This window comes from Bufo gargarizans, chromosome 8, assembly GCF_014858855.1.
Source record: "Bufo gargarizans isolate SCDJY-AF-19 chromosome 8, ASM1485885v1, whole genome shotgun sequence".
In the NCBI taxonomy this organism is placed as follows: domain Eukaryota; kingdom Metazoa; phylum Chordata; class Amphibia; order Anura; family Bufonidae; genus Bufo; species Bufo gargarizans.
In genome coordinates, this window is record NC_058087.1 from 76,508,034 (window position 1) to 76,535,215 (window position 27,182).

General features: G+C 43.7%; 1 protein-coding gene across 1 annotated transcript in view; it reads right to left on the reverse strand.

The window, feature by feature from the left end:
* Nucleotides 1–392: 392 nt before the first annotated feature.
* LOC122945807 (aldehyde oxidase 2-like) overlaps nt 393–27,182 on the reverse strand; it is a 166,680-nt gene continuing 139,890 nt past the window's right edge. Inside the window, exons 25-27 of the mRNA XM_044305024.1 lie at nt 16,419–16,484; nt 4,286–4,474; nt 393–2,422 (exon numbers count right to left, since the gene is read on the reverse strand). Of these exons, the coding sequence (XP_044160959.1) occupies nt 2,177–2,422; nt 4,286–4,474; nt 16,419–16,484 (501 nt within the window). The 3' untranslated portion in view covers nt 393–2,176. The remainder of the gene's footprint in view (nt 2,423–4,285; nt 4,475–16,418; nt 16,485–27,182) is intronic.

The following is a 27,182-nucleotide window of genomic DNA, read 5'->3' on the forward strand; positions in this document are numbered from 1 at the left end:
GTCTTTCTAAATCATGTACAATCAACTGAATTTACCACAAGTGGACTCTAATAAAGGTGCAGAACCATCTCAAAGATGATCAAGAGAAATGATGGCCCCCAGACCTACATTTCAAATGTCATAGCAACGGGTCTGAAAACGTTTCCTTTTTCAAAAATTTACAAAAATTTCTAAAATTCTCTTTTCACTTTCGCATTATGGGGAACTGAGTACAGATTGAAGGTGCAAACTTTTTTATATTTTTTATTTTAGCACAAGGCTACAACATAACAAAATGTGAAAAAATGTTAAGTCTGAATACTTTCTGAATGCATTGTATATCTGGAAATTAAAGGACATAGCGCAGACTACCTTTCGATGATAACCTAACACCGATTTTTTTAAAGGGGTTGCCCCATATCTACATAATAAAGGAAGTGCAACTGCTGGGGTGGATAGGTGGAAGTCCAACTGCTGGGGCCCCTGCTGATTACAAGAATGAGGCCATATGTTCACCAGTTTGAATGGAGCAGCAAAAACACATGGCCGCTGTTGTTCCATTTAACTCTATGTGGCTGCCGGAGATAGCCAAGATCTTGTACTTGGCTTGCTCTGGCAGTCCCATAGAATTGAATGGTGTGGCAGTACACGTGTACCCACTGCTCCATTCAGCTGGGAGAACTCAAACTGTTGTGTTACTGATCAGGCACTTATACTCTATATTTTGGATAGAGGATAAATTATTGTAGTGGAACAACCCTTTTAGACTCTTACAGGATATAAAAACCAAGCACATATCACACGAGTAGCATGCCATGCTTTTAACTTCTGAGATAAGTGCTTGTTTTTAATTGAGTATAATAAATCTGTGTTATTTTTTCCTTGAAAGGCAGTATGTCCTATGTCCTTTAATTTCCACACATAGATTGTGGTGCAGTGTGGACTTCTTGCAGTGTGCATCTACATCCTAAGCAGTTGAACTGAAAAGAACATGAATATGCTGAGTTGTTGAAATCTGTCTATATCAGGAGCTAGGTACTATAGACTCCATACTCTATTTTTCCTTTTAGTGCAAACTGTGGTGACTGTGAGTACTTAGGAACTTCTTCCCTTGATTCTAGGAATCTATATATATTCTATATATATATATATTTCTTAATATTCAATTATGACGGGAGCCACTTGACATTGTATTAGTTACATTAGTGTTGAGCGAATCAAATTATCTGAAGTGGACTTCAATCTGAATTTCAGGAAATATTTGCTTTGTCACAAAGCCGAATTTCCTCTCACTTTGTAGTAAGGAATCAATTTTTCCTAAAATGATGGCTGACAAAAAAGCAGACTGCATCTTCGTGAGTAAGTGGATGAGGTGAGTATAATTTTTTTTAACCCCTGAAAGGCTTCACAAAAGGTGTTGAACAGGGCCCCTGACGAAGCCTTTGGGCGAAACCCGGGTCAGGCAGCGATATTTCAAATGGTTTAATATGCTGATTACTAGCGGTGCTTTTTGTGAGTATAATAAAGCCTTTATTCTTTGACATATTCACGGGTACTGCACTATGTTGCTGATCTTTTGAAAGGTTACCTCTGCCCTGTGAAGTTTCGGTCGGCAGTGTGGCGTGTTCTTGTGGGGAAGTTTCAGCGTGGGATACGAACTAACTGCGCTTTCCTTCTACAAGGCGTTTCCAACTCTATCTCCTTAGAAGCGCGGACCTGGACTTTTGTTTTTGTTGAACAGGGCACCTGAGGGGTTAAATAATGGAGAGCAGTGCGATCGCTGTTCCCCGTCATTGCACCCGCTCCATACAATGGAAAGCAATTTGTGAACAAGTAATTTGTAACTAATCAAATCTCTTGTGAAAGTTCAGCGAAGCATCCAAATCGAATTTTTAAAAACGTTGCTCCTCTCTAGGTTATATAAAAACAAATTAGCAAATTGTGAACAAGACCCCTAATGAAAATCAGTATTACACCCTGACAGACATTTCACATGATATCACACGTGTCCATATTATGTCTTTAAGTTGTGCTTAAATTGTTTCAAAAACAAATTTAAACATGATAAAACCTACTAGGCAGCTCAAATATGTTAAATTCCTACAGAAGGTTAGTCCATAAATCCACCACCCATTGTAGTGTTTGCATATAGTCCTCTGAACCTAGTTATCATAACTAGGTCTTTTTGTGAGTTCTCTTAAAAGCTCCCATTACTATTGGTATTTTCAAATACGTGGTCATCCACAGTCCATTCTTGTTTATCTGGAGTCTGTTTTGCATCTATCAGGTGGTTGCCACAAGCCATTTGAATGTGTTGAGGCCGGGCTGGGACAGGGAGTAGGATAGTTCCAGGCAAACCTATACATTGTCTGGCAGCCAAAACAGCGTCCTTAATAGCAAAAAACACAGAAGAACCCAGAAAGGCTGACACCTCTTCCACTGCCTAGAATAAAAAAAAATAAGTTAAGTACTACAAAGTGAACATTTGGTAATGCAACATAATATATGTGATAGTTTTTGCCTGCCGTAACACTATGGAATATTATGTCCCATTTATGCACAGTTTTAAGCAGAATTTGGTGTAGATTCTGTGCCAAAAAGTTGGCGGTCGACTACGCAGAATCTGCCCCCCATTGTTTTCAATGTGATGTTACAGTTTATGGATACGACCATGACAATAAGCCCCTGCCACATAAACAGCAGTGTGGCCAACCATTAAATACAATGGGAATCCGGCCCAAATTCGTCATGCAAAAGATGTTGTGTCAATGGGGTCTTAGGGTGGGAAATGGGGACTAGCAGTGCACAAATGTCAGTTTCAGTACATATTCAAAAATACAAGTACTACACTGTTCAGTAATAAAAGTAAAACCATCTACCTAATGCTGTGTAGCTCCCACTTATGCCACTTAATCGCTTCTGACCTGTTGAGGCACAGATAATTACACTTTTTTCAGCAATTTGTGCCACACAGACTAGCTGTAAAAGTGGCTACTGTGCGCCGCTGTTTACTACTGTGGCCCCGGGTTCAGCGGTGATCTGCTGCAAGTTCTTCCCCTTTCACTGCTGCAGTCTTGGGCTCTGTCCTTGTAGGTACTGTTGATTCTGGGATCTGCTGCACAGTTTCTTTTCAGCCCTGGCCACAGCATGTTTGCTGCTTGTTCCCTGCAGCACTCGTCACTTCCTGTGCTTTATGGGTTAGTTCAAGTGACCTCACTGACCAATCCTATCCCTCCTGCACGTGTATCAGTGGCTCAGCCCCCTTCCCGGATACCTGAGCGTCAAGGTCCTTGTGTCTTGCATAGCTTGCTGATTTCTCTGCTTGTGTACCTGACTCGTGCTTGTTTTTTTGGACTCCCTGCTACCTGTTTAATCCCTGCCTGCTTGCCTTGACTCTCCTGTTGCTGACCCAGATTGCCTGACCTATACCTGTGCCGCTTGCCCTGATCTATTGCTTGTTTGACATTGCCTCTGCCTCATCCTTCGTTCCTGCACGGTTGCTCCTGGTTATGACTCGGCCTCCTGACTACGGCTGGTACCTTGCTCAGGCACCTCCTGGTCCGCCTGGACCAGCTGCCTTTTGTGCCAGCCCTCTTTAAGAGGTAGCGACCTGGTGTTTCCTTCGGGAAAGTCTATCCCCCACCATCAGGGGTACTGTTAAGAACGAGGGGTTCACTTAGACAACGCCCATAAAGGAGGTAGGACGCATGGCACAGTGGGTTCACACCCACTGGTTGGTGACATTATCCTTTGTTCCTCATAATAAGAGAGTCTTAAGTGCCCATGTCCATGTCGCAGATTTATCAGCTGTCCTCCTTTTGACCATGCAGGTACTAACTAATGCATAACAGGTACACCCCACAATCCTACCATTTTGGAGATGCTCTGATACAGTCATTTAGCCATCACAATTTGGACCTTGTCAAAGTCACTCAGATCTTTAGGCTTTTCTAATTTTCCTGCTTCCAACACTGGAGCTTCAAGAACTGAACGTTTAGTTGCTGCCTAACATATCCCATCCCCTGACATGTATGACTGTCACAAGATAATGCTATTCATTGTCATGTCAGTGGTTGTCATGACTGCTTGGTGCATACCGACACATTCAGTTTTTGGCCACATTACCAGTAAGTATAGGCCCTAGAGTTCTTCTTTTGTGTGACATTTCACTTTGTGGTTTCCTAATTACATCTTTTACAGTTAAGACATTGTGACAACATTACTTTACACTGCTTTCTAATGGGTTGTCACCAAGTGTTTCTAGACACACAATTGGCAAATCTGCTACAGCGTTATTTCAGTTTACCTTAGGAGAACATCCCACATATGGATTTGGAGATGATGGAAGCAAAGTTACATTGAACTGTTCAGGCTCCCTTTTGTTGGTTGGAGAGTCGTCTTCATTGGGATGGGCACCATTCATGGTTGGTTGAAGATTGTATTTTATGTCATCATTTGTGTACAGTTTAAGTCCTTTAATAAATGCATATTTAATCTGTTGAATTCAAAATAAAAATATTTTGTAATGAATGCTGTGATTTTTTAAATGCAGTAGAAGTATATGCCAGCAAGTGGAGGTATATACCAGTAATTGAGATCTTCTGATTGTTTTAATTTTTTTATACACATAGATGTGACCAGAGTTTAGATATGTTTTCTGGGATCAGGATATTGATGACCTACTGTATCCTCAGGATACACCATCAATACCAGATCAGTGAAGGTCCAACCTTTTTAACCCCTGCCCATTAGCTGTTTGAAGGGGCTAATGCAAGTGCTTCAACCTCTTCATTGCTAAACGGCCCTTATCTACATGCACATTATCTACTGGTCACCTCATGGTGTTCAGAGCATTTAAAGGGGTTGTTTGCTTTTTACTATTGATGGCCTATCCTCAGGATAGGTCATCAGTATCAGATCAGCGGGGTCTGAGTCCTGGCACCCCCGCCAATCAGCTGTTTGAAGAAAAGCTGCCTTCTCTGCTCTGTTTACCTGCTCGGCGCAGCATTTGCAGTGATGAGCAGGTGTAATTACAAGTATGGTGTCCCCATTCACTTCTATGGGATGGCTGTGTAGTAGTCAATTGAACAGACAGAACCGTCCCTTTGAAGTGAATGGAGAAACCATACTTGTAATTACACCTTCTCACCACTGCAAGTGTATGGAATTTCAGTTTAAAATATCTATATAAAAAAGAAAATGGCTGCACACCATTATACATACAAACAATAGAGCTAAGAAATGGGGATAATTTTAAAAAAAAAGTAATACCTCCAAAATAAGTTATTAATTTACATTCCCCATATGTCTACTTCATGTTTGGATCATTTTGGGAATTATGTTTAATTTTTAGGGGATGTTACAAGGCTTAGAAGTTTAGAAGCAAATCTTGACATTTTTCAGAAATTTTCAAAAACCCAATTTTTAGGGACCAGTTCAGGTCTGAAGTCACTTTGCGAGGTTTACATAATAGAAACCACCCAAAAATGACCCCATTCTATAAACTACACCCCTCAAGGTATTCAAAACTGATTTTACAAACTTTGTTAACCTTTTAGGTGTTCCACAAGAATTAATGGAAAATAGAGATACAATTTCAAAATTTCACTTTTTTGGCAGATTTTCCATTTTTATATATTTTTTCCAGTTACCAAGCAACTTGGACGGCAGGTTTTGCTGGACTGTTTATTTTTTTACACCCATGTCCCATTTGAAGCCCCCTAATGCACCCCTAGAGTAGAAACTTCATAAAAGTGACCCCCTATATAAGAAACTACACCCCTCAAGGTATTCAAAACTGATTTTAGAAATGTCGTTAACTCTTTAGGTGTTCCACAAGAATTAATGGAAAATTGAAATCCAATTTCAAAATTTCACTTTTTTGCAGATTTCCATTTTAATAATTTTTTTCCAGTTACAAAGCAAGGGTTAACAGCCAAACCAAACTCAATATTTATGGCCCTGATTCTGTAGTTTACAGAAACACCCCATATGTGGTCATAAACTGCTGTACAGGCACACGGCAGGGTGCAGAAGGAAAGGAATGCCATACGGTTTTTGGAAGGCAGGTTTTGCTGGACTGTTTTTTTTGACACCATGTCCCATTTGAAGCCCCCCTGATGAACCCCTAGTGTAGAAACTCCAAAAAAGTGGCCCCATTTTAGAAACTACAGGATAGGGTGGCAGTATTGTTGGTACTAGTTTAGGGTACATATGATTTTTGGTTGCTCTATATTACACTTTTTGGCAAGATAACAAGAAATAGCAGTTTTGGCACCATTTTTATTTTTTGTTATTTACAACATTCATCTGACAGGTTAGATCATGTGATATCAACATTCATCTGACAGGTTAGGTCATGTAATATTTTTATAGAGACGGTCGATACGGACATGGCGATACCTAATATGTATACTTTTTTTTATTTATGTAAGTTTTACACAATGATTTTATTTTTGAAGCAAATTGGGACCCGATGGCACTGCCGCACAGCCGTCGCAACCGCATGTAAAGCCGCAAACTGCAGGTCTGAATTGACCTGCGGTTTGCAGCGATCGCCGATACGGGGGGTCACATGACCCCCCCAGCGTTGTGACAGGATGCCCGCTGAATGATTTTGTCATGTACGTCATGCGTCCCTAAGGGGTTAAACAGTGTTGTCTTTAGAAAATAATTTTTATTCAATCTATAGATCAGTGGTGGCGAACCTATGGCACGGGTGCCAGAGGTGGCACTCAGAGCCCTCTCTGTGGGCACCCACACCCTGAAAAAAGTCTAAGGCATGCCAGTATGCCCTAACACTTTTTCTGCCATTCATCAGCGCAGGCGCGCTATGAACAGCACAGGCAGCACACAGAATGTAGGCAGGCTATCATAGATAAATGATAAAGTACATAAAAGATATATTATATTGGACTGTGGTATTCAGGGTAAATTGCCGTGTTGGCACTTTGCGATAAATAAGTGGGTTTTGGGTTGCAGTTTGGGCACTCGGTCTGTAAAAGGTTCGCCATCACTGCTATAGATGATGATTTTTGAGATGATGGCAATAAAGAGATATTTAAAAAAAAAAAAAAAGAAAATCCTCTAACAGCATCATAACTAAATATAACTAATCCAAATGGTATCATGCCCCCAGCCCCTCAAAAAAAACTAATTCAATATTTAAATAATCTTTCACTCCTTTCATCAATTACATTCATATTCCCCATATTTCTTCAAATCTTGCAAATTTATTATATCTAACTGCATCTAATCTTTACCCACATTTAATTAAATGAATCCTCTCTATCAAATCCTCTAATTTAAGAACAGAACGCTTGTGGAACACCTAAAGGGTTAACGACGCTTGTAAAATCAGTTTTGAATACCTTGAGGGGTGTAGTTTCTTATATGGGGTCACTTTTATGAAGTTTCTACTCTAGGGGTGCATCAGGGGGCTTCAAATGGGACATGGGTGTAAAAAAAAACAAAACAGTCCAGCAAAACCTGCCTTCCAAAAACCGTATGGCATTCCTTTCCTTCTGCGCCCTGCTGTGTCCCCGTACAGCAGTTTAAGACCACATATGGGGTGTTTCTGTAAACTACAGAATCAGGGCCATAAATATTGAGTTATGTTTGGCTGTTAACCCTTGCTTGGTAACTGGAAAAAAAATATTAAAATGGAAAATCTGCCAAAAAAGTGAAATTTTGAAATTGTATCTCTATTTTCCATTAATTCTTGTGGAACACCTAAAGGGTTAACACATTTTTTAAAATCAGTTTTGAATACCTTGAGGGGTGTAGTTTATAGAATGGGGTCACTTTTGGGTGGTTTCTATTATGTAAGCCTTGCAAAGTGACTTCAGACCTGAACTGGTCCCTAAAAATTGGGTTTTTGAAAATTTCTGAAAAATTTCAAGATTTGCTTCTAAACTTCTAAGCCTTGTAACATCCACAAAAAATAAAATATAATTCCCAAAATGATCCAAACATGAAGTAGACATATGGGGAATGTAAATTAATAACTTATTTTGGAGGTATTACTATGTATTATAGAAGTAGAGAAATTAAAACTTGGAAATTTGCAATAAAAAAAAAAAAAAGGTAAATGTTGGTATTTTTTTATAAATGAAAATGATTTTTTTTTTACTTCATTTTACCAGTGTCATGCAGTACAATATGTGATGAAAAAACTATCTCACAGTGGCCTGGATAAGTCAAAGCGTTTTAAAGTTATCAGCACTTAAAGTGACACTGGTCAGAATTGGCAAGTCCTTAAAGTGAAATAGGGCTGAGTCCTTAAGCGGTTAATGATCCTCCAGATGTGGTTGGATTGGCAAATGACAGATATTTTAAACTACAAGAAAATTTAGATTAGAACCTTCAGAATTACAGGTGCATAATCATGAAGCAAACATGATTACAAAAAAGAAAATGGCTGCACACCATTATACATACAAACAATAGAGCTAAAAAATGAGGATCATTCTAAATAAAAGTGGTACAATACCTACTATAAATGAGTCAATGGAAGCTCTTAGCGCACATATTTGATCAAACGTGTGTCGGGCCCATCTACCAGGCGTCAAGGTGGCTTCCGCAGATGGGTCCCTAACACTAGCATACTGTCTCTCTTGGACTTACCTAAGCCTACAATATTCAGGGCAGTGTAGGAACCAGCTACATACGTACTCTGCTCAGAAGCCACCTTGACGCCTGTTAGATGGGCCCGACACACGTTTGATCAAATATGTGCACTAAGAGCTTCCATTTATTTTTGGCAAAGTGCGTTAAAAAACTGCTATTTTTCTGGCTGCAGAGAGCCTTTATAGTGGTGTAGAACACTGTGCCTTGCAGTAACATGCATAGAGAGTCTGCTGTGGTAGTGAAACAATACTGTGAGTCAGTATGACATGCAGATGACAGGCATTGTCCTTAGAATCACTGCACACTTCACTTATTTGGGCAGTTACGGGGCCAAAACAGACCAAATAACCCAAGTGGGAACTCAACTTAACAGGTCAATGTTAGCGTCAAGGAGAAGCACACTCCTTTAACACCGTCGGTCGCTGATTCGACATAGATGTCTACAAAACAAAACCTATTCTATTAAACGCTTATACAAGTAGAGCCCCATCCCCCGACAGAGTAAGTTTGTGTTGACGTCACTGATTTTGCTCTTCCTCTGATCCGTCAGAACAATAACCAACAAAAAAACGGATCCTGTCTATGTAGCATCCGCCTTCACTCGGTCAGCATTTGGTCAGTAATCCATCAGTATTGCTATAGCCAAATAAAACAGGAGTGGATCCAAAATAGGGATGACACGTGAATGGAATATTTGCATGTTTTCTGTGTTTTGTACCCACTCCTGCTTTTGGCTACCAAATCATAAGCCAATTCTGATGCAAAATAGGGACCATGTCATGCAGCCCTTACAGCTGTTACATACTGTAGACAGGATCCGTTGCGTGTCTCATTTTTCCTTCCTTCTGACAGATCAGAAGAAGGGTCAAATAAATGATGATGTCAGCCAGGCCAAAAGGCAAAATAGTGGCCCAGTCATGAAGTGGGGAGGGTGGAAACAGCATGAGAAGTCCACAGAGTGGCTCTATGATATAGTGGTGAGGTGGTAGCAGCATGAGACCACAGAGTGGGCCAATGACAGAGTCTAGTGGTAGCAGCATCATCAAGAGGAGGCCACAGAGTGGCACAATGACAGAGCGTGGAGGTGGCAGCAGCATCAGAAGGAGGCCACAGGGTAGCACAATGACAGTGTGGAGGTGGAAGCAGCAGCATCAGGAGGAGGCCACAGGGTGAGACAATGACATTGTGGGGGTGGCAGCAGCATCAGGAGGCCACAGACAGGCAATGTGACAATGTTAAGATAGCAGCATCAGGAGACCACAGAGCGGCAAGGTGACATAGTGTGGAGGTGGCAGCAGCATCAGGAGACCACAGAGCGGCAAGGTGACATAGTGTGGAGGTAGCAGCAGCATCAGGAGACCACAGAGTGGCAAGGTGATATAGTGTGGAGTTGACAGCAGCATCAGGAGACCACAGAGTGGCAAGGTGACATAGTGTGGAGGTGGCAGCAGCATCAGGAGACCACAGAGTGACCCCGTGACAAAGTGGATGGCAATACCATTACCAGCTGAAGATGGTGGGTGAAAGAAGGAGACCTTGGCATCAGATGTGTGGCATCAGGCGGGTAGCTGAGGCAGGTAGCCAGAAGAAACCGGTCTCTTTTGTTAAAGTGTTGGTGTTGCACCATGGATGATCCAGTCTGATGCATCAGGCTTTGATGGGTGGAAATCCTGGCTGATCCACGCCTGATTTATCTTGACAAAGGTCAGTCTCTCCACATTTTGGGTGGACAGGTAAGTTCTTCTTGGGGTAACTATGGCCCCCACCGCACTATACACCCGCTCTGATGCCACACTACTGGAAGGGCAGGACAGCTTTTCCAGGGCAAACTCTGCCAGTTGCAGCCACAAATCCAGTTTGGCTGCCCAGTAGTCCAGCGGATTTTTAATGTGGGGTGGCAGGGTGCTGTCTAAGTATGCCAATACCTTCTGGTTCAGGTCCTGCTCCAGGTCTAGCTGCTACTGGTGAGTAGTTTCTTCACTAGGCGGGTGAAGAAAGCTGCTCATCAGACTCAAGTTGCTGCTGATGGAGCTGGAACTGCTCCTACCCTCCACCCTGCCACAGCAGCCATGGCAGAGGAATGTAAGCGCAGAGGGCCCCCCCAGTCAGACCTGCAAGGACGATGGCGCAGATAGGCAGCGGACAACTGACTACATAAGATGTTTCTATAGTAGTTCAGTTTGTCCCCCCTATTAGCGAGTGCAAGAAAGTCCCCCATTTTGGACTGGTAGCGAGGGTACAACAAGGTGGACAGTCAGAAATCCTCCCTCTGCCGAATGGTGACAATTCGGCTGTCACTACCCAAGCAAGTAAGCATGCATCAGGCCATTTGTGCAAGTGACTCAGAGGGACTCCCTGCCTCCATCTCCACTGCATACTACCATGGTGTGTCTGGGTCCTCTTCCTCATCGACCTGTAGCTCCTCTGACTGCATCTGCTCCTCCTCTCCTGACACCTGTGTAGAAAATTTACCCATTTCGCTACACATTGCTTGTGCTCCAATGTCCTCCTCCTGCTCCAATTCAGCCCCCACAGGGCTCATGTGGCCATGAGATTTAGGCGCCATGTCTCCAGTCCCCTGACCACCTATATTTACCAGCAGTGGAATGACGTGGTTCATCCCGTAGTCCTGGCGACTGACAAATAACATGGCCTCCTCAAAGGGCCTGAGCAAATGGCAGGTGTCACGCATGAGCTGCCACTGTGTCTGAAATCGAATTTACACAGGGGAGTTTGTACTCCTGTCCGCTTGGATCATCGAGAAATCGTTTATGGCCTTTCTCTGTTCGTATACTTGGTCTAACATATGGAGGGTGGTGTTCCAATGGGTGGAAACGTCGCATATCAGCCTATGTTGGAGGATGATGTTCTGCCGCTGCAGCTCAAGGAGGGTGTGCTTTGCGGTGTACGAGTGGCTGAAGTGCATGCAAAGTTTACTGGCCATTTTTAGGATGTCTTGCAGATGGGTGGAAGACTTCAAGAACCACTTGACAACCAGATTAAGCACATGTGCCATGCAGGGCGCATGGCTCAACCCTTCCTGACGAGGCACAGACACCATGTTCTTCCCGTTGTCGGTCTCCATGGTTCCGATTTTTAGTTATCGCGGAGACGGCCAGGATTCGATTTATTGATGAAGGACAAAGAGCAGTTCCTCCCCCAGGCAAATGAGGTGCAGAACAGAGTGACACCGCCGTGCCCTGCACATGTGGTATGCTGGAGGGGCATTGTGAATTTTCCCTATAGTGGAGGCTGAAGACATGGTGGAGGAGGAGGAGGAGGCAGAGGCAGACATTGTCGTAGGACCAACGGCGTGAGAACGTGGAGGTGGAAGTGGCGTCACCTGGCCAAGTTGCTGGTGTGGCTATGCAGGAAGCACATTCACCCAGTGGGCCGTAAAAGACATGTATTGTCCTTGACCATAGTTACAGCTCTACATGTCAGCGCTGCCGTGCACTTTGGCAGAGACCGAAAGTCTCAAGGACTGGCCCACCTTCTGTTCTACAAACGTGTGCAGGGCTAGTACTGTCTTTTTAGCAAAGAAATGATTGCTTGGGACTCTCCATCTCGGCTCGGCACAAGCCATCAGTTCTCTGAAAGGTGCCACCACTTGTAAAAGGAGCGACTGCAGCACCAGCAACTTGGCCAGGAGCACATTCAGCTTTTGTGCCATTGGATGAGTGCATGCATACTGTTGTCTCTTGGCAATCGCTTTGGTGATTGATTTATTTCTGACGGAATGACTGACGAGGAGTAGGAGGAGGATCAGGAGCATCAGGACCAGCAGATGATGGGAAGGACGGACAGCTCCCTTCGGCTGAGCCTTGACTGCCTGGAATCGGGTGCGTGCTACTGGGTGATGCAGCGGTTGCTGTGGCAGCCTGGATCACCATATTGGAGCCACAGTTCTCCCAGGCCACTTTACCGTGACGCTGCATATGTTGATGCAGGGCTGTGGTGCCAACAATGGCACCCTGGCCACGCTTCACCTTCTGCCCACAGATTCTACAAATGGCCATGTTCATCTCCTCTGGTGGCTTAACAAAAAACTGCCACACCTCCAAGTAGGTGATTTTACCCCCAACACTCCGCACTGACTGACTGAAACCACCGCAGCTTCCGTGAACCCCTGCCCCACTACTTTCTGGGCAGGTAGGCAAAGCGGGTGGTCTATCCCAGGCATGTTTGGCTCCCAACCTCCCACTGCTATCACCTTGCTGAGTCCCGACCACGCTAGCGACTTGCTGGCTCCGCCACTGCCTCACAGGCAAGCTGCCACCCTCTTCTCCCGATGATGATGAAGCCCCTAATTCACCCGGCTGCCAAATGCGATCAGCTACATCATCATAATCATCGAGTACTGTCTGCAAGTCACTGATGTCCTCCTCAACAGTCTCTGGGTCAGGAGCCTGACTGCTCGCAACACCAGTTCCTACGCCACTCTTCTCATCACTACTTGCCCGCCTACCGGAGGAAGTGGCTGATGTCTCCTCCACATCTTGGCTGGCCAATAGCTGCTGACTGTCTTCTAGTAGCTCGTCCTTGCTGTATAGTAGAGCTGAGCCCACAGCATATAATACTTCTCTGGCTGAGGGAACAGAAAATGACAGAGGCAGGTTGAGGACAGGTGAGGGCACAGGGCCTTCTCCCGGGCCATGCCAACTAAGGCTTGTGTCTGACGAACCCACTGACTCTTGGCTGGGGGTGTCTGATGTCACTTGGGACGAAGTGGATGAATGAGTTAACCATTTAAGAACCGCTGGGTTGCTGGGACGAAGTGGATGAATGAGTTAACCATTTAAGAACCGCTATTTGCCCGCACAAGGGCAAATAGGACGTAGACATATTTCCTTGTAATAAACCCTGTTAATGGCTGTATCAAACAGCATGGACAAATGGCAATTTGGATCCGCAGTCAGTGCAGCAAGGTGTAATAGGATTGTTCCTATTAACCAGGCTGTAAACTCCCCTACTGAGCCCTGTTCTGCTTCAATGATGTGTAATGATTCCTCCCTATTCTTTCCCTAAACTTCTATACAGCAAAATAAAAGTTTTAAAGTCTTTTCTATCACTGTCCCTAGCGCCTGCTGACGTCTCTCCCTGCAATAAATACGCTGGAAAAGGGCTGAATCCAAGATGGCTGAGGCTATTTATAGGGCTGTGACATCACAGGGCTGGCTGCATGCATGGCATTGTGGGTGATCCCTCGTTTCCAGAGTTCCTTGCTCCATGTCCAAACACGTACAGCAGCCATTTTAGGAAAAAATTTGATTTGTTACCACGAAGCGTGAGGAAATTCAGATTCAGTGCGAGAATCAGTTCAGATTTTTTCCTGAAATTCGGATCGAATTCCACTTTGTCAACTTCAATTCGCTTCATCTCTAATTATGATCCTGAATACAGGTAAGATAGCCAGCTGAATCTCTGTAGGAAAAGAGTTCATGAGGATACATGAAATACAGAGAGGATGGACAGAACAGACTGGGGTAATGGAGACTGCACACAAGAGCTGCTGCTCAATACCACCACCTCCTCTCTGCACTTCATGTCTCCTCTTAAACCCCATTCCCTAGAGATTCAGCTGAAGATCATATTAAACTGTATTCAGGATCATAATCCCTGACTAGGGATGAGCATATCGACTTTGGATGAAACACCTGAAGTCGATTTTCATAAAACTTTGTTCTAATATTGTACGGAGCAGGAGCTCTGTACAGTATTACAATGTATTGGCTCCGATGTCTCGCGAGACTTTGCGCAATAACTTCATTAATTCATTTGTACTGTAAAAAAACATTTCCCGAACTCTAGTTTGGTTCCAAGGTACCACTTGGAACTGAACTAGAGTTTGGGAAATGTTTTTTTACAGTACAAATTAATTCATGAAGTTATTGCACGCGAGACTTCGCGAAGCAATAACTCCGGCACATCGGAGCCAATGCATTCTAATACTGTACGGAGCTCATGCTCTGTACAGTATTAGAACAAAGTTTTATGCAAATCGACTTTGGATGTTTCATCCAAAGTTGATTCGCTGATCTCTAGCCCTGACAAGCAGAGCAGAGAGGAGGCTATGGCAGCTCTTTACCTCCGTGTTGTGAGGTAACTTGTCCTCCTGTGTGATTAGGACAGGTTTTGTGTGTCCTACCAGGACGGGGGCCATTTTATTTCTCCTAATGATTGCTCCGCAGACAAAATACATTATAACTAATAAAAGCAGTTTGGGAATATATTTATATGAAGTAATATTTATGTATTTTCATTGTTTTCATTCTCTGAGAACCCCTTTAAACAGTGTCTTACAGGGTAACTGTCATGTTTTCATAAAAAAATCTATTTTAGGATATGTTACTGCTGCAGCAGCATTATGCATAAAGCAATCTTTATTTTTTTCACATACCATTGTTTTCCTTCAGTTTTTCCTTTAATTACGGCTGTTTAAACATTTACAATATGAAGACCTTCTAAAGATGGCTCCTCTGCCAGTTCTCTGAGGCCAAAACTGCTTTCCTTCACTTCCCATACACACTTGCTGTAGCCAGCAGCTCACTGCCAGCCAATCAGATTGGATAACTGAGAGACACACCTCCTCACTCTGAAGCCTAATGCAGGCATCCAGTGTGAAGGACTGCCCCTCCATCTTCCTGTGTTCTTAGCCAGAGACAGACAAGCCATAGCAACTGTCTTTTAAGGGAGCAGTGGAAAGGGAAAGAGGACATTAATGGAAGCTGTAATTATAAGATAATTACAGATCTTTTGACAATCATTGACAGACTAACTCAGGTATACATGCCTAGTTCTAATAAACTAGCAAAAAATAAATACATTTGACAGTTACCCTTTAAGCTACACATGACTAGATATATATATATATATAAAGTTCTTTCAAAACCTGTTGGATTTCTGTGCGACCATATTCTGGGGTGTGGGGAGGGAACATGTGACCAGCATTGAGGGGCAGAGTCTGGGGGGGCAGCCTCTGTAGTGATGAGCGGCAGGGGTCGCATTCAAATTTGTGATATTTCACAAAAATTTTGTAGAATATTCGTTATATTCTACATTCTTTTTTTTTTACTCAAAAATCGGCAAGGTAATTAATGGAGGTGGGGAAAGACGGTGCAGGGCTGTGGACACATGAGAGGTGCATGCACATACACAGAGGCATAGTGTTGAGCGAGAATATTCGAATTATGAATTTTAATTGCGAATATCGGCACTTTGAGAATTTGCAAATATTTTTAATATAGTGCTATATATTCGTTTTTCGAATATTCTCGCTCAACACTATGTCTCTGTGTATGTGCATGCACCTCTCATGTGTCCACAGCCCTGCACCATCTTTCTCCACCTCCATTGATATGTCTTTACTGCATCCTCCGCCTCCCTCCTCATCGTTGACTTGTTATCCCCACTGTGTAGTAGTGCTCTGTCGAATGCTGCTCAGTTGAGGTATGTGTCTCTCTCAGCTGTCTTTGTGTCCGTAGGACGCAGAGACAGCTGATTGTAATGGTGAAGTGAGGAGCCGTCTGCTCCCCACTTCACCATTTACCTCAGCAGCCGCCTCTCCCCAGCGGCACGATGTACTGTCACACATCGCCCTACTGGTCTGTGTAAGAGTAGGAGAGCAGAGCCGATTCCCAGCTGGCACAGACCAGCAGTGCAGAAAACTCCTTTAATACAGTTGTTTCAGTATATTTCCAGTAAATGGTACATCACAAACTATGCGAATTTTAAGAATATTTCAATGTACAGTTTCTCTGATGAAAGTGGTTTCATGTGGTCCATCACTAAACTACAGAATTTTTACTTACCTGTTCAATGTTCACAGCCTGATGGATACTGGAGCCAACATCAATTACAACATCTGTTCTTATATTCTGTAGAAAAAATATGAAATTGAATAAGTAATACTAAATGAAAGAGAAACTAATAATAATAAAAAGAAAAAAACGTAAAGAAGCATAAAAGAGCAAAATGGATTGGGTGAACTCCACCTGCAGTTTTAGGCTACTTTCACATTAGCGTTCGGGCCTCCACTTGTGAGTTCCGTTGGAAGGCTCTCACAAGCGGCCCTGAACACATCCGTCCAGCCCTAATGCATTCTGAGTGGATGCGGATCCGCTCAGAATGCATCAGTCTTGCAGCGTTTGGCCTCCGCTCCGCTCAGCAGGCGGACACCTGAACGCTGCTTGCAGCGTTCGGGTGTCCGCCTGGCCGTGCGGAGGCAAACTGATCCATCCAGACTTACAATGGAAGTCAAACGGGGACGGATCCGTTTGAATTTGACACAATATGGCTCAATTTTCAAACGGATCCGTCCCCCATTGACTTTCAATGAAAAGTCTGGACGGATCCGTCTGAAGCTACTTTCACACTTACAATTTTTTCTACAATATAATGCAGACGGATCCAGACGGATCCGTTCTGAACAGACCCCATGACGGATCCCATCATCTTCATTATATGAGCGGATCCGTCTGGGCAGACCCCAGACAGATCCGCTGTGAACGCAAATGTGAAAGTAGCCTTAGATTTCAACTCCAGTTTTGAGAACCTTCTGAGACATATACAGTGTCTTGCAAAAGTATTCACCCCCTTGACTTTTTTCATATTTTAGTGCCTCACAACCAAGAATTAACAAGGATTGTTTGAGGATTTGCATCATTTAATTTACAGAACATGCCCACAACTTTAAAGATGTTTGTTTTTCTTTTATTGAGAAGCAAACAACCAATATGACAAAATAACAGAAAAAGTCAATGTGCATAACTATTCACCCCCCCCCCCCCAAAGTCAATACTTTTTAGAGCCACCTTTTGCGGCATTCACAGCTCCAAGTCGCTTTGGATAAGTCTCTATGAGTTGCCACATCTTACCACTGGGATTTTTGCCCATTCCTCCTTGCAAAACTGCTACAGCTCCTTCAAGTTGGATGGTTTGCACTTGTGACTAGTGATGGCCAGTTCGCAGTGTTCGCCGACGAACACATGCGATTTGCCATCTTTATTCCCAAGCCCGGCGATGCAGAGGTAAGTCCTTACCTGTGCCTGTGCCGCGAGCCGCTCTGAAACACATGCTGTCACCGGGAGCAGGCACTTACGAGAACAGAATTCATCGGGCTGTTCTCGGAACTGCCTGCTCCCCGGTGACCGCATGTGTTTCAGAGCGGCTCGCAGCCATCACTGCTTGTGAACAGCAATCTTTAAGTCCGACCACAGATTTTCTATTGGATTGAGATCTGGGCTTTGACTAGGCCATTCCAACACATTTACATGTTAACCCTTAAACCACTCAAGTGTTGCTTTAGAAGTGTGTTTGGGGTCATTGTCCTGCTGGAAGGTGAACATCTGTCCTAGCCTCAAATCACACAGAGTGTTACAGGTTTTGCTTAAGTATATCCCTGTATTTAGCACCATCCATCTTTCCCTCAACTCTGACCAGTTTCCTAGTCCTGGCTGCTGAAAAACATCCCCACAGCATGCTGCTGCCCAGTGGCGTCGCCAAGGGGGGCCAGAGGGTGCCATGCCCTACCCTACATTACGCTGTGCCCCCTATGTGCCCCTCAACTGAGCAGCTCGGGGATGGGGGGGGGGGCGGCGGCGGCAGGGCACAGGGAGATGAGCGCTTCCATTGCGCTCATCACCATAGTCATCTGTATCGCTCTCCTCAAGACAGAGATAGAGATGCCTGTGCTAGCCCGGCGGGGCAGGGGAGGGAGAGGCGTGTCCCTTCCCCTTCCTCTGATAGGCTGCCTGCCTAATGCCTGCAGCCTATCAGAGGTAGGCGCAGGCGGCGCGATTGCGTCATTGCGACGCTTGAGCCGTACAGCACGGGACACAGGCCGGAAGAGGCCTGCATCGCATCGCTGACATGGAGGTTATAAATATATTTTTTTATATGTACAATAGTTTTACAGGCACATTAGGGGGGCTCTTGTTACTGGCACATTGGGGGGCTCTTGTTACTGGCACATTGGGGGGCTCTAAGCTCTTGTTTCTGGGCTGGCACATGATGGGGGTCTCCTATTACAGGCACGTGATAGGGGGCTCTTACTGGCACATGAGGGACTCTTGTTACTGGCACATGGGGGGGCTTTTGTTACTGCCACATTGGGGGGCTCTTATTACTGGCACATGATGGGGGGGGCTCTTGTTACTGGCACATTGGGGAGGCTCTTATTACTGGCACATGATGGGGGCTCTTATTACTGGCACATTCAGGGGCTCTTGTTACTGGCACATGATGGGGCTCTTATTACTGGCACATGATTGGGGGCTCTTGTTACTGGCACATTGGGGGGCTCTTATTACTGGCACGTGATGGGGGCTCTTGTTACTGGCACATTGGGGGGTCTCTTGTTACTGGCACATGATGGGGGGGCTCTTGTTACTGCCACATTGGTGGGCTCTTATTACTGGCACATGATGGGGGGCTCTTGTTACTGGCACATGACGGGGGGCTCTTGTTACTGGCATGTGATGGGGGCTCTTGTTACTGGCACATGATGGGGGCTCTTGTTACTGGCACATGATGGGGCTCTTGTTACTGGCACATGATGGGGGCTCTTGTTACTGGCACATGATGAGGGGGCTCTTGTTACTGGCACATGATGGGGGAGCTTTTGTTACTGCCACATTGGGGGCTCTTATTACTGGCACATGATGGGGGGCTCTTGTTACTGGCACATGGTGGAGGGCTCTTATTACTGGCACATGATGGGGGGCTCTTGTTACTGGCACATGATGGGGGCTCTTATTACTGGCACGTGATGGGGGCTCTTATTGCTGGCACATGATGGGGGGGCTCTTGTTACTGGCACATGATTGGGGGCAGTTATTACTAGCACATTATTAGGGGATTTTATTACTGGCACATTATTGGGGGCACATATTACTGGCACATAATTGGGGGCACTTATTACTGGTACATTATTGGTGGGCACTATAGGGGCATCTACTGAGGCCACAAAGAAGGGGTATTTTATATGGGGGGCTCTGTACAGTAGCATTTTATACTCGGACACATTATGGTGGGTACTATGGGGAAGGGGGGAGAGGAGTACTATGGGGTCATCTACAGGGGGCACAAAGAAGGGGTATTTTATACTTGAAAATTATGGGGGACACTGAGGGCATCTACTGGGGCACTATATATGGGGCATTTTATACTGGTACATTATGGGGGCACTAGGAGGAAGGGGGTAGAGGAGCACTATGGGGGCATTTACTGGGGGAACTATATAGGGCTATTTTATACTGGCACATTATGGGGCCACTATGGGGACATTAGCTCAACTGGGGGCATTACAAGGGGGTATTTTTTGCACTGTCGCATTATAAGGAGAATTATTTCTACTGGGGGAGCATTATGCTCTGCTATCCCTCTGCGCCTTCTCCAAATGCTTATTATGAAATCTTTCTCATTGGGATAAAACACAACATCACCTCTACCAAGCCCCCCAGCCAAGTGTTGAAGTGGAAGTTTTCATGTGAAATATGTTTATGTTATACACATATAGCATACACTGTGCCACACAATGTACAGTATACCTCTACACTGTGTAGTCTGTTCTATAAGCACCATTGTTTTGTGGCGGCAGACAGAAAATAATCTGGAAGTGCCCCTCCAGAGACCAGGCTCACAGGAGTGTACATTTCTTCTAAACTGTAATCCGTATCCTCTGACCTGCAGAAATCAGCGCTCGCTTGGTAACAACTAACAGGCAGTGCCTGTAGGCTGTAGCCTGGCCCTGTTACTGAAGCTAGCTTAGTGGTGTAAGGTTAAGGTACTAGTAGAGATAAGCAGCCCCTGAATCCTGATTTAAGTTAAAGTTACTGCAGGATATGGATTACAGTTTAGAAATGTCAAATGTACACTCCTGTGAGCGGCGGGGAGGGAGATCTGTGGATGACACTGTTATATGGAGGGGGATCTGTGGATGACACTGTTATAGGGAGGGGGATCTGTGGATGACATTGTTATAGGTAGGGGGATCTGTGGATGACACTGTTATAGGGAGGGAGATCTGTGGATAACACTGTTATAGGGAGGGGGATCTGTGGATGACATTGTTATAGGGAGGGGGATCTGTGGATGACACTGTTATAGAGAGGGGGATCTGTGGATGACATTGTTATGCAGGGGAATCTGTGGATGACACGGTCATGGGGTGGATCTGTGGATGACACATATAGCATAAGATGCTATATACGGTATGTGTCATCCACAGATCCCCCTCCATAACAGTGGCATCCACAGATCTCCCTCCATAACAGTATCATCCACAGATCCCCCCATAGCAGTATCATCCACAGATCCCCCTCTCTATAACAGTGTCATCTACAGGCAACTAGGACATGTTGAAATCTGAGTGATTGGTTTTTTTTTTAAACCACAGACAGCAGGAATGTTGCGGTTTTAGGTATTGGGTAAAGTATTGCAGCATTTCTAAGCATACTTGTGTAAATGTATTGTTGTTATAGCTACCCCCCCCCCTACTTTTGTCCTGGCCCCCAGTGTGCCCCCAAAATTTTAAAGCTAGAGATGCCACTGCTGCCACCACCACCATGTTTCACTATGGGGATGGTGTTCTTTGTGGATGTAATGTGTTGGGTTTGTGCCAGCATTTTCTTTGATGGCCGAAAAGTTCAATTTTAGTCTCATCAGACCAGAGCAAATTCCTCCATACATTTTGGGAGTCTCCCACAAGCCTTTTTGCAAACTCACAGTGTGTCTTTTTGTTTTTAGCTGAAAGTAACGGCTTATTGTCATCCTATGTACAGATACTCCAGTCTCTGCTGTGGAACTCTGCAGCTCCTCCAGGGTTACCTTAGGTCTCTGTGCTGCCTCTTTAATTAATGCCCTCCGTGCCCGGTCCATGAGTTTTGGTGGGCGGCCGTCTCTTGGCAGGTTTGCTGTTGTGCCATGTTATTTCCATTATGTTATGATAGATTTGATGGTGCTCCTGGGGATCATCAAAGATTTGGATATTTTTTTATAACCTACCCTGACTTGTACTCAACAACATTGTCCCTTACTTGTTTGGAGAGTTCCTTAGTCTTTATGGCAGTGTTTTGTTAGTGATGCCTCTTGCTTAGGTGTTGCAGCCTCTTGGGCCTTTCAAAAAAGGTGTGTATATGTAATGACAGATTATGTGACACTTAGATTGCACACAGGTAGACATAATTTCGCTAGTTATGTGACTTCTGAAAGCAATTGGTTGCACCAGAGCTTTTTATGGGCTTCCTAACAAAAGGGGTGAATACATACACACAGGACAATTTTCAGTTTTCTATTTCTAAACAATAGTTTTATTTATATATTGTGTTCAGATCCATCACATAAAATTCAGATTAACAAAACATTGAACTTAAGGCTGTAGTGTAACAAAATAGGAGAAAAGACAAGGGTGGTGAATACTTTTTCAAGGCACTGTACATACATTTATGTCACTATTTCTCCTCATGGAGAGTGCCTAGCAGTTGTAAAAAGTCTTATAGGCCAGGCAATGTTCCTCCGGGAAAAGGTGCGCAAATTAGCTCATCCCCCCCAAAAAAGAAAGAAAGCTTAGCCTGTTTCCAAAAAGAAAAGGAAGCTGAACCTCTGATGCCACCAGATGCAAGGTAGCTTTCCTATAAATCAATGCTCAACTTTTTAAACAGGCCTTGAGACAGGCATTAGCTATAATCCTAAATTATGTTTCATGGCCCGTTCAAATTTTCATAAATGTATGTGAATGACAGTATCAACTCTTTATATATGCTTCAGTTATAGCAGCTACTACTGCCCTGTAAAAGTTTTGTCAGTCTCAGAAACCCCTTTAATGTTTATATTCCTTCACTTGTAGAAAACCTGACTGACCAGCATGTATGACACAAGAAAAACATTCATGTAAAAGATAAAAACTACAGTTTAGAGATCCAGGCATCTCAGACTGGAGATATTCATATTTTAAAAAATGAGATATACTTGAATTAAACTTGGACAATGCTTTTAAGTACCATACACGTCCTTTAATCGGCTTACAATTAACAGCAAAAGATACAATGCATATATACATAAAAGGACCAGAAAATAAGATACCATAGCATGAAAGCAGGTTTCAGACCAGTTCCAGCCTAGATATTGTAGTATGCATAGCCCTGAACCAGATACTCTGGATTTAGTTGTTGAAAAGAGAGTAAGACCCAGCCAGCCTGCGAAGCCCTGCACCCACCAGCTGTGGACTGCATATGTACAGTCGTGGCCAGAAGTTTTGAGAATGACACATATATTAGTTTTCGCAAAGTTTGCTGCTAAACTGCTTTTAGATCTTTGTTTCAGTTGTTTCTGTGATGTAGTGAAATATAATTACACGCACTTCATACGTTTCAAAGGCTTTATCGACAATTACATGACATTTATGCAAAGAGTCAGTATTTGCAGTGTTGGCCCTTCTTTTTCAGGACCTCTGCAAGTCGACTGGGCATGCTCTCAATCAACTTCTGGGCCAATTCCTGAATGATAGCAACCCATTCTTTCATAATCACTTCTTGGAGTTTGTCAGAATTAGTGGGTTTTTGTTTGTCCACCCACCTCTTGAGGATTGACCACAAGTTCTCAATGGGATTAAGATCTGGGGAGTTTCCAGGCCATGGACCCAAAATCTCAATGTTTTGGTCCACTTAGTTATCACTTTTGCCTTATGACACGGTGCTCCATCGTGCTGGAAAATGCATTGTTCTTAACCAAACAGTTGTTGGATTGTTGGAAGAAGTTGCTGTTGGAGGGTGTTTTGGTACTATTCTTTATTCATGGCTGTGTTTTTGGGCAAAATTGTGAGTGAGCCCACTCCCTTGGATGAGAAGCAACCCCCACACATGAATGGTCTCAGGATGCTTTACTGTTGGCATGACACAGGGCTGATAGTAGTGCTCACCTTTTCTTCTCCAGACAAGCCTTTTTCCTGATGCCCCAAACAATCGGAAAGAGGCTTCATCGGAGAATATGACTTTGCCCCAGTCCTCAGCAGTCCATTCACCATATTTTCTGCCAAAGATCAATCTGTCCCTGATGTTTTTTTGGGGAGAGAAGTGGCTTCTTTGCTGCCCTTCTTGACACCAGGCCATCTTCCAGAAGTCTTCGCCTCACTGTGCATGCAGATGCGCTCACACCTGCCTGCTGCTATCACTATTGACTGTGGCATCTAAGGGGTAAAATGATCGGGCTCAGACGTGGCATATGGGAATTTGGCAACTGACCATATTGTTCCAGACGTGTATGTATGTCAAAACACTTTAATGGAGTCCTTCCAACATTTAAACTTGTCCCCTATCCACAGAATAGGTAGGAGCTGCCACTTGATTCGATCAACTATCTCCTGCAGTGCCATAGAGATGAATGTGGCATGCATGCTCAACCACCACTCCAAACAGGCATAGGAACCCCAATCGCAAGATCGGTGGGCGTTCCAGTGAGCAGAGCTCAACCGATCAGTTATCCCTTTTAAATCTTAGGACAACTCCTTCGGGGAGGTAGAGACTTTTTTGAAGGAAAGCTTATAGGGGCATGCAACAAATGAAATGATTACAGTAAGAGGAAGGGATTAGCCTACAAATTGTCATAAGTTTTAAACAGTTATGTAAATGAATATATCAACATGGTGACTTCATAAATGAATAGATTAGTTTATAAAAGGCTATTTGACTTCTGTTAGTTCTCACTTAGTCTTCTCTATCATCTCTTTGTGGCCATTCAAGGTCTGTAAATGAAATTTACAGATCCAAAAATACTCTGAATGCTGACCAGAAATTTGCTGCTCCATTGATGTAGTGGTTATATCAAATTTACCCCAATTTTCTTGGTACAGATGTCTAGGTAAGTTGCATTTTACAAAATGGGTACTCGTGTTATTGAGAATAGGGTCATTCTGTAGATTACCCAAATGTTTGCAGAGAATTTTCTTCTTCACACTATGCCCCTGGTTGTAGTACATACAGTATTAAAGTTATACCTGAATTTTCCATAACCACTAGGTTAGTCGTTTCCTTTTCCCTAGGGCTCATACACATGACCATAGGCCATTTATGTCCGTGCTGCAGACCGCAAGTTCCATAGGCTTCTGATCCATGCCTCCACTCTGCACCACACTGTATCTTGAGGATTGTGGACCCATTCAAGTCAATGGGTCCGCATTTGTCATATGGGATTCACGTACAGCAAATGAGTCCTTAAAGGGAGTACCAGTTATTTTCCTCACAAAAAACAACTACTATCACTTTATAGTCCACATAGACAGTTAACAAATGGCTCCTCTTTAAGTTTTGGCTGCTGCTGCGATATGAAAAAAAAAATGAATTTTGAAGAGATATGCAAGTGATGTGCAAGTGCCCAGAGGTGGTTCCTACTGCTGTAAGTGCCCAGGCACCCTTCGGAGTTACTAGTCAATAAGTCCTCTCCTGCCTTTTTGTAAGCCAGTGTCCTGCTTACATCACTTTCTGCTCCCGAAATCCCACGCCACCACACATCATCGTTGGGCCCATACATGCGCAGTCTGATCCCGACTGTGGGCAGCTTCATCAGTGATCAGACTGCATCCCCAGGCCCGGCAGTGATGTTTGGTAGCGCAGGGTTTCAGGAGCAGAGAGTGTTGTAAGCAGGAAACCAGGGGAAGAGTTATTGACCAGTAACACCTGGGCACTTACAGCAATAGGAACCGCCCCTGCATACCATAAATGCCCAGATGGGAATACCCCTTAAAGAAGGAGATCATTCTGTAACATGTTAAAGGACCTGCAATAGACCACATCTATCAGTTGTAGATACTTCCTGAATCTCTTTCTTCTGATGTACTGGAATTGATTGATATGAATATTAATTACACAAGATTTAGACTGGGCACTGGATGAATCAATTTAACAGTACCTCCAGCTTTTTTTAAATGTGTTTTAGGGTCCATTCACACATCCGTGTGTGTTGTGCGGATCCACAAAACACGGAAACCGGCAATGTGCGTTCCGCATTTTGTGGACCACACATCGCCGGCACTAATAGAATATGCCTATTCTTCCCCACTATGGCGGACAAGAAAAAGACATGTTCTATTTTTTTCAGGATCGGAATTGGGGACCCGTAAGTGCTGGTCTGCATTTCCGGATCAGGGCCGCACATCGTGCGTCCCCATAAAAATGAATGGGTCCGCAATTCTGTTAAACAAAATGCTGAGCGTAATTGCAGAAGTGTGAATGGACCCTTAGTGTGATAAGACCAAGTAAAGTCCAAAAAATCAATTGATCTTCAGAAAAGTCGATAGTGAACTTTAGGCCAAAATTGTTAGTGTTGAGTGAACAACAAGACTTAAGGCTTCAGGTTCAACCAACCCCCCTAAAGTTTGTCCCACAATTAACATATTCACATGATGTATATGTTAAACGGATGCCATACAGTGGCATCTGTCACCATAGGGTTCCATCCACTGTAAAAAAATAATAATAATCCATTTAACATTTTGGCATTATGGAAATGTATAGTGTGCTACGCTTTAGCATCCTTTTTTCCCAATGTATATATTAAACATGGGACAAAAAAAGTGATGTGAACCCAGCCTGAAACATACTTTAATTATAGAGAACCCAATAGCACTCCAATAGTGATCAAATTAAGTTTTCGTTTAGTTACTTATTTCAGCATCATATTATGAAGAGCCGTTTGGAACCACATCTCAAACTTCACACAAGGCCATAAATCGAGGTCTGGGAGGGACAGTAATGCTGGCTAAAAGTTTATGGGTGAATTATTCTTTACGATATGATGCTGGAATAAGTGAATAAAATAAAAGAAAACTTCATCAGATCACTATTGGAGTGGCGTGGCATTTTATAGGACAACTAGCCTACCACTGAGCACCCATACTTGCTCAGGATGCCAACTAAAAGAGACTAAAACACACTTTAAAGTGGTGGATATAACCAGTGACATTACTTTTTCCAGTGCCCACTACATACCTAATGGTATGTTCCAGTAGTAACCAATTCCAATACATCAGGATGTGACGTTGAATACTTTTGCATAAAAAAAAATAGTAAAGTATTAATCGAGTGATACCTTTATAGGCCAACCAGAAAAAAAACATATTGCAAGCTTTCAGAACACAAAGGCTCCTTGTTTAGGCAAGATTACAGATGAAAGACTGAGAAACAGGCACAATACTTATAGGATGTTGCAGCAAAACATGTAGATGGGGGGGATGCATAATTAAGATAAGACAGAGAAACAAGTGGACATGGTTAGTGGGAGACAATGTAGATTAGGGATTGGGAGTCGAACTAAGGGAGGCGTGAATTTTGTCTAAATAGTGGGTCATAAAACCAGGGGTTAGATTCAGTCCATCACTTAATGATTGGAATGCAGTCATCATTTTAAATTCCCAGGTTTTCCTGTCTCTATCATTCTTAAAATTTCCTTTGAGAATTAAAACCTTTAAGTTGTCCATGGAGTGTCCTGGTCCAGAGAAAAGGATTCCCACCGTTGTATCGGCCTTGTGGTTTATCTTGAAGCTGTGCAAGTTAATTCTGGATCACAGTTTCTGTAGTCTCCCC